The sequence below is a fragment of the Elaeis guineensis genome, chromosome 11, assembly GCF_000442705.2.
Source record: "Elaeis guineensis isolate ETL-2024a chromosome 11, EG11, whole genome shotgun sequence".
Classification (NCBI taxonomy): domain Eukaryota; kingdom Viridiplantae; phylum Streptophyta; class Magnoliopsida; order Arecales; family Arecaceae; genus Elaeis; species Elaeis guineensis.
The window spans coordinates 96,755,383-96,763,706 of NC_026003.2; the positions used below are offsets into that span (position 1 = coordinate 96,755,383).

General features: G+C 34.5%; 1 protein-coding gene across 1 annotated transcript; it reads left to right on the top strand.

Moving 5' to 3' along the window:
* The first annotated feature begins 2,155 nt into the window (after positions 1–2,155).
* On the top strand, positions 2,156–8,089 carry LOC105031978 (alpha carbonic anhydrase 7). Its single transcript, XM_073246045.1, has 7 exons — positions 2,156–2,314; positions 4,418–4,635; positions 4,869–4,987; positions 7,160–7,262; positions 7,344–7,508; positions 7,592–7,645; positions 7,754–8,089. Exons 1-7 carry the CDS (start codon positions 2,221–2,223, stop codon positions 7,841–7,843), a joined length of 843 nt encoding a protein of 280 aa, XP_073102146.1. The 5' UTR covers positions 2,156–2,220; the 3' UTR covers positions 7,844–8,089.
* Positions 8,090–8,324: the final 235 nt, after the last annotated feature.

The following is an 8,324-nucleotide window of genomic DNA, read 5'->3' on the forward strand; positions in this document are numbered from 1 at the left end:
TGGAGGACCCCATCCCCTGTTCCGACGCGGGAAGGGCTGAGAAGAAGAAGAAGAAAAAGGAGAAAAGGAAAAGAAAAAGAAGAAAAAGAAGAAAAAGAAGAAAAAAAAGAAAAAGAAAAAAAAAAGAGAAAGAAAAAAAAAAGAAAGAGAAGGGGCGGAGAGAGAGAAACTCTCTCTCTCTCTCTTTAGATTTTAGGATTTATAGAATTAATTAATAAAAAAAAATAAATAATTAAAAAAAATATAAATAAATATAATTAGGGTATCCATGGATTAGTTCGAAAAACCCTGGATGCTGTCGACGAATTGATCCTCGTGGGGACATTAGATTTTAATAATTTAGTTATTTTTAATTCGATGAAATTTTGATTTAAAATATGATATTTGACATATCAGGTTCAGAGAAGGATTTTCGAGATCCCTAGAATTTTAGTTTGGACTTTCTTTTGAGGTAAGTAGTGTTTACTTTTACTGAATTTATCTGATAAATTATGAATTTAATAAATTTATGCATGCTTGCGATTGTAATTATTTATTGAAATAATTGTAGAAAATTATTTATGATGAAAGTTAATTGTAGAAAATTATTTATGATTGAAGTTATTTGTGGAGCAAATTATTATGATGATATATGATCTCAAAGAATGTTATAATTGATTTGACTCGAATATCATTAATTTTATTATTTTGAAAATAATATATGAATTGGAAGACAATATGAAATTGACAACCTGACTGTGTTGAGGACCCCGCCAATGGGGGCATATACGTTGGCAATTGACTGTCCTGAGGATTTATGTCGCCAGTGAGACCAGCGACATGTCGCCAGATAGACCAGCGACAAAACCGTCAGCTAGACCAGCGGTTCCAAAGGACTTGGCTGCTAGATGATTTGCGACCCACCGCAAGCAGATACGCAGTATTATGATCCTGCCACAGGGATAATGTGGTCATAGTCATGGTTGGTAAGAAGAATTTAAGAAATTGATGAATTTAAGAAGAAAAGCATAAATAGAAATTATGATGAATTGACTTTTATATATGATTGACAGTATGAATATGATTTCATGAAATTACATATTGATTTGTTATGCATAGTATTATTTGTCTGATTATTCAGTTAAATGTATACACTGCTTATTGGGCTATTTAGCTCATGATAAGTTTTATGTTTTTCCTACAGATCCAGAAAATTAGCATGATGCGGGATTTCGGTTGGGAGAGCGATTAGAGATGGAGTTAACTCATTGATTTAGGATTTTCTCAGAATTTATTTAAGACTTTTAGTTTTATTTTTAATATTGACTTGCCAGACAGTTACTTTCTTTTGAACACTTAGTTTTGATTTGTTATTTGAACCAAGGTTTGATTATTGAATATAGAAAAATTTATTTAACTGTTTGTGAAGATATCATGATGAGATGCCTTGCATGCTTATGGGAAAAGTATTCTATAAGTATGCGGCGGTTGCCATGACCTCGATTCAAATCTCGGGTCGGGGGCATGACAGATTGTGCCAATGGTCGTGATGGTAGTGGTTATGATGACGATGGAGATGATAACGGTAATATTGGTTACCGTAGTGATGGAAACGAAGGTGATGATGATAATAATGGAGATGGCTACATTAATAATGACAATAATAATAATAACGATGAATACATGATAATGATAAAATTAGATTGCATATTTTATTTTTGAAAATAAAAAAATAAAAAAATTTATTTATAATTTTTAAAAAATAATAAAAAATAAAAAATTAATAATATTATTAAATATATTTTATATCTTAATTTTTGTAACTTTAATAATAATAAAAAATAAGAGCCAAGTAGACGCTCGAGCTTTACACATCCATTAGAGGTTCCCGCATCAATCGGGGAGAACCTGGCTGCAGCTCCTTCGTCAGCGCCAGGACGGTGCACGGTTTGTTCACGTGTGCTGGTTGACAAGACAGAGACCTAGAAGCTTATCCGAATGAAGGCCAGGACAAAAATATATATGGTGAGAAAGACTTTAGTGCAATGATACAGCCTGCGTGTTACGCATGGTAGCCGCCTCAAGCCTTCAACGTGTACGATGGTTGGACAAATTCCGTGCCATTCTTGTTCATCAATTTTCACATGCTCATGTGCCTCTCTATAAGAATGATTCCAAACTTCCACAAAGCCAACCAAGTTCTAAGACGTTTGGGTTGGCTATCCACACAAACTCTTAGAGATGGGGAATCCAGGGACACCTTCCTTTTTGTTACTATGTGCTCTCCTAATCCTACTCATCTTGCAATCAAGTTCCTCGGCATCTCACATAATTGGTAAGTGTTTCCTTGAGAAAAAGCTGATTTTATGATAACATTTAGCTAGTCAATTGGTTGCATATAATTTGAGCCCGAAAAAATGACGGCAAGTTTGTAATATTGTTGGCCAATCATGAGATGGTCTGAAACAAGTCTCATTTGGATTGGACAAATGAGAGCATTTCTGAGCTCAAGTCTCATTTTATGACTTCTCTGAAACAGGGCCTACCAAACTGATTGTTGATTCTCTCTCCCTCTCTCTCTCTCTCTCTAAAGAGAGAAAGATTAAGCTTACATTTAATCAAGTAAATTAATATAATAAAGATTTACATAGCTCGAATAAATAATTAATTGATTCCTTTCGCTAACGTCTCAATGATGCTCATTTAATTTGAAAAGAAGTTATCTTGTCAGCAGAGTCACCTAGGTCTCAAAATGAACGTAGATAAGGATGTTGGAGCGGGAATACTATTGAGATGGGTCACATGCATCCATACCTTATCACGTAATCTCATTATTTTTTTTTTTCAAATTTTTTATATTAATTTCTTTTCTTTTTCTGTAATAATATTTTTTCTCAAATCATCTCTCTCTTGGATTTAAAAAGGCAACTTTGAGAAAAGAGGAAATCATTGATGCTATTACTTGAGAATAATGAAGGGGCACGAACAAATCATTTTTATGAACCAAATGATAATATAATTGTTCATATCCAAAAATTGGAGTAACACATCACTAGACTTGAGTTGTGAATCTCATCTAAAACAAGATCAAATTTTCTACAAATTTGATAGTATATAATTCCTCTATTCGAAATTTGTGGTAGAATTTGATCGAACACACAAATTTAGCCATGCCAAAATAGCAATGTTTCCAGATATATATATATATATATATATATTTTGCTTCCCGTGAATCTAGGACTAGGATTACTATGTGTATGTGCTTCGCTTCGTTTCTTCCTCTATCTCCTAAGAGTATTATTTAGAGCTTATTCAAATGGTTGAATCGAAAGTTCTATAGAATTTATGATCAAAGCATAAAAATAATAGACCATAAATATGTCAGATCATTTATTTATAAATATGCAAAATCACTTTTTGAATTGATTAACCCAAATTCCGTAGGAAGAAAAAAAGATCTTAACAGATCATTTTTTTTTTCTTATAGAATCCGAATTAGTCTACTCAAAAATGATCCTAGATACTTATAAATATAGGATCTGACCTACTTATGATCCAATATTTTTTATGATTGGATCATGAATCCTATAAAATTTTGAGTCCAACCACCTAAACAAATCCTTAACATCACAAAAATCCATCAAAATAATTTGTTCTATTTTCACCGCCTTATGACATGTTTCTCAACAAAACAACAAAAAAAAAGGGAAAAGAAAAACATGAGTCATATCTTTATTGATTACACCGATGCATCCAAATAGGCCGGTTATAATGCTATGATCTGAATCTTCATCCCAAACTAAGATCTGTGTTCTAATTGAGTGGGAAATACAACTCTTGTCGGATTTCGCCGACTTGCTTTGACTTGAACGGACCGTGTTGGACCTATAAACAAAAGTTCAAATATTATATCTAGTCCTCCCCATGTAGGCCAACCTAAACCACTAACTAATGAATTGGCCAGAGAGAGAGAGAGAGAGAGAGTTGGATCTGGATCTAGTGTTTGATGAATCTAATTTAGATTGGGTTTCCATTAATTTGACCTGTAGCCATCTTAACTATCTCAGATTTAGTTTTTTTGCTTAAAGAAAAGAATAATAGCTCAGTTTCTTCTATTTCATCGTTTTTTCTATAATTTTTATTATCTATTTTTTCCATCTCGAAATGGTGATAAATGTCATGTCAAAATCATTGGGGGAATGAAAGAGAGCCACACAGAAAAATCCCTTGTGTGGCACGAGACAACCCCAAACACAACATTTTATTTCTCCACCAAGAGTTCGTAACAAAATAGTCTTTTTTGCCATGTTTATAAGATAATATTTCAGTCATTGTTAAGGATGTCTACAGTTATATTTACTTAGCATCAAATTTAGACAACCTTATACTAGACCCCTTAATTGTAGGGAACTCATTAATTTTGTCTTCTATGTGGCAGGAGACGACAGGCATTTTGACTATGATGAAAATAGTGAATTTGGGCCTGAACACTGGGGAGATCTGTATCCAGATTGGGCAACTTGTAAAGATGGAAACAAGCAATCACCAATAGATATAAATCATAAGAATATTGAAGTGAATTCAAGTATTGGAAGCTTGATGACACGCTATGACAGCTCCTATGCAATTATGCAAAATAGGGGCCACGACATCATGGTAAGAAGATGAGGAGGAAGGGGAAATAAAAGAACCAGTGATTTCTTTTCTTTTTGTTTTCTATTGATAAATAGAATAGCTAAAGTCCCTCTAAACCTTTTCAATAAGTAAATGAAAAGATATTACTATGTTTTATAGTGTCATTTTTTTAAAATTTCACTTTTCTTCCTATGACTTTTTTTTAAAAAAAATATTCATATAATTTCTTTTTTATTATTCTTATATGAATGTAGATTAACTGGACAGAAGGCACAGCACCTGGTGCAGGATTTCTTTTGATTGATGGTAAGGCCTATGTTCTTCAACAATGTCATTGGCACTCACCCTCTGAGCATAAATTTTTTGGTGAGAGGTATCTTTCTATGACTTCATCTCTAACTTTATTTTTTCAATAACATAAATTTATCATAGGAAGGGTGACATTGTGTGCCCTGGGAATAGGATATGTAACTTTCAAAAATGCTTTAGCACCTCAAAAATGTCATTAAACAAGTTGCATGGTGTGATGTAATCTATTTCCTCTCTTTGAATTGCTACCATCACTGTGCTATTAATGAAGCAAAGTGCTTTGGTGATTGGTATAAAGCACCTGAGTGACTATTCCAAGTAACTTTAGCAGCACTCCAAACATTTTATATGTTTGTTATTTGCAAATATGATGTTTTTAAGCGATTGTTTCCAAAGTTGTTTGGACTTCAAAAATTGGGCTCTGCCCAACCTGCAGAACTGAAAATAGGCGGATGGGCCTAACAGGATGGGCCAATTATGCCCTGGTCTAGCCAGCCCACATTCCAAATGCCCGGAGTAAGCTTTGAGCAAATGCATTTCGAAGTATGAGTACAACGTGATCTTTCCCTCAGCGTAGAGGGGAAAAATCTTCTATAATCCTGTGGCATTTTATGAAAAATAAACCCTTTTATAGAATTAGAAACATGTTAACATGTCACTTAACTCAAAATATGTTTTACTTTTTCTAGTAACAATACATCTTGGAGGCTTAAAACCAAGGATTTTAGTTAATGATGCTTTATTTGATTTAGTGTGATAACCCAAGACCTCACCTTAAAGCTCTTAAGATGTGTTTTACCCTTTTTAAGTAACAACATGTCTTAGAGGCTTAAAAACTGAGGATTTCAATTATAATGTTTCATTTGATTGAGTGTAATAATATAGGACCTCATCTAAAAAGGAAAAGATAGAAGGGAATCAAGGTCTCTCAATCAATATAAGAACATACATATACACGGAATATTCCATACTTCGTTTAAGTCCGAGCACTCTTATTCGGTGAAGGGCTAAGGGTCTAAGTCCAATCCAATCTAATTGATAGATGCATAGCACCAATGTAGCTCCCGAAGAGCCCACATTACATGTCCCCTAGTTTACATAGACAATGGGCTAAGTTAGCTCTAATACAATTTATAAGTCCCCAAAAACTCATCAAAAAAGGATTACTCAAAAAAAAAAATTTGAATTTCTTAGTTTTGTATAAACATTCAAGATCTTGCTAATACACAATTGACGTCGGTCTAGCACATGCCAACATGGGTAGTCTTTGAGCTTCTTGTTCTATTCAAGTTTCCAAGATCTCTCCAACATATGTCTGATATAGGATGAAATACAACCCCACATAGATCCTCAATCAAGGAATCAAATAATACCCTTTATCTAGCCTTTATAAATGAGATCTAAAGTTGTTTCAATAAACTGTATAAGAGTAGACCAATTATATAGTCATGCGAGGCATTGTAGTATGGGTCATTAAGGAACTAACCACAAATCGAGTATAATATTTGCGATAGATTTTGATCAAATTTGGATCCTTAGCCTAGTAAAGATAGCTGGATTGAAATGAGGAAGGACTTATGTGGATGTGCTTACTTGCGTGTTAGTTGTATACTTGGGAGATCGTGACATAGCCTTTGTTTGGATGAGATCTTGAGTAGCTATGTTTAAGATTTTACAGTTTATATTTGTAGAGTTCAGTTTGTCAGGGTGGAAAAATATGAAGCATGCACTCAGACATGCATGCGCATTTGTGAATACTTTGCTTTTTTTATTTTTTAATAGAAAATACTGCATTATTCTCTGCCTGTCCTGTGTAGACCATCCTAGATAATGAGGAGATTTGTTGTAACAACTCTACATCATCCTAGCTGTCAAGTTGTTGTAACAACTCAAGTATTTAAGAAATTTAATCGATTTTGTTGTAATCCCAACCAATGCATTATACTATAAATCACCAACACCTCCACAATAGGAAGTGCGGTCATCTTCCCAGTTCTTCATTTACTTGCATGATATCATAGCCTTTCGCTTCACAGCCTCTGATCCAAATGGCCACCACCTTCCCTTCCTCCAATCCCATAAGAACCTGGTTCCAAGAGTTCATCACAAAAGATTTCATATAATCCCTCTCCGTGATAACCCAAAAATCATAGCACATCTAATCGTATTTTGGAAGTCAATTTCCAGCTTCCATCATTTGGTGATTGAAACCTGCGCCCTATATTTGTTCATGCAGGTATCCACTGGAGTTGCATATGGTTCACGTCAGTTCAGATGGAAGCATTGCTGTCATCGGCATCATGTACCAATTTGGCTGCCCCGATCCCTTCCTTTCAGAGGTTTGACATCAAAAGAACTTTACCTTCTTTTACCATTTCCTCTTCACTCCAACTTAAGCAGGCTAATCTTTATTGGCTCAGCTGAAGAAGTACTTGGAGTATCTGATAATGACGCAAAATGATGAGGTTGTTGTGGGGTATTTATCTCCACCACCAATAAAGAAAGGAGCTTCTTATTACAGATATTCTGGCTCTCTAACCACTCCACCCTGCACTGAGAATGTTACTTGGATCCTATTACATGAGGTGTGTATCGTCTTAGTTTACCCATCATGCTTGTCTCCTGTGTAAGCTTTTCCTTTTTATCAGTCAATTCCTTATGGTTTTAGGTGAGGACCGTATCAGAAGGACAATTACGCTTGCTAAGGACTGCTGTGCACGATGTAAGTTGGCTGATTTAGAATGCAATTCAATTGTGTTAGATTAATAATTTTGTTTCTTCCTGATGGTCGACGAACTGGTCTATTTTGTGATCAATTACCTTTCTGCAGAAGGACAATGCAAGACCAATTCAACCAATCAATGGACGCAAAGTCTACTTGTACAAACCAAGGATACACGAAGATCATGCGAGTTCCTAATGGATGGGAAAATCATATTACAAATAGCAAATAAAAAGAGTTTAGCATCTCGACTGCTCTGCTTTTAAAGTCTGAAATAAGATGTGTGGCCCTGTGTGGAAGACCAGCTGCTTAAATAAATATTTCACCTGGGGCACATAGTGATCGTAATGCATCGTGTTCTCTTTTCTTGTATCAACTATTTTTTTCTTATGCACTGGTTTGTAACCTTCAATGTCATCAGAATCATCTCTATTTGGTGAACAATTACTTGCACAAATCATGTCTCATATACCCAATACTTGTTTATAATGTAGGTAAAATATCATAACACTATCGTTTATAAATTATTAAATTCGTAATTCACCTATGCCTAGTGGCATGTATGAAGACAGAAAATCCAATTTGATTAGAACTTTTAAAGTAGTACTTGAGATAGAGCGGCCAGGAGGAGGATGCTAGACACAGTTTCAGTCATGACTACTTCCTTGAGACCCGACTA

Excerpts from the sequence above, each read along its gene's own strand:
- LOC105031978 (XM_073246045.1), top strand. The coding sequence starts at position 2,221 with ATGGGGAATCCAGGGACACCTTCCTTTTTGTTACTATGTGCTCTCCTA. Across the intron at positions 7,509-7,591 it reads CTTGGATCCTATTACATGAG|GTGAGGACCGTATCAGAAGG; the intron begins GTGTGTATCGTC and ends TTATGGTTTTAG. Across the intron at positions 7,646-7,753 it reads TAAGGACTGCTGTGCACGAT|AAGGACAATGCAAGACCAAT; the intron begins GTAAGTTGGCTG and ends ACCTTTCTGCAG.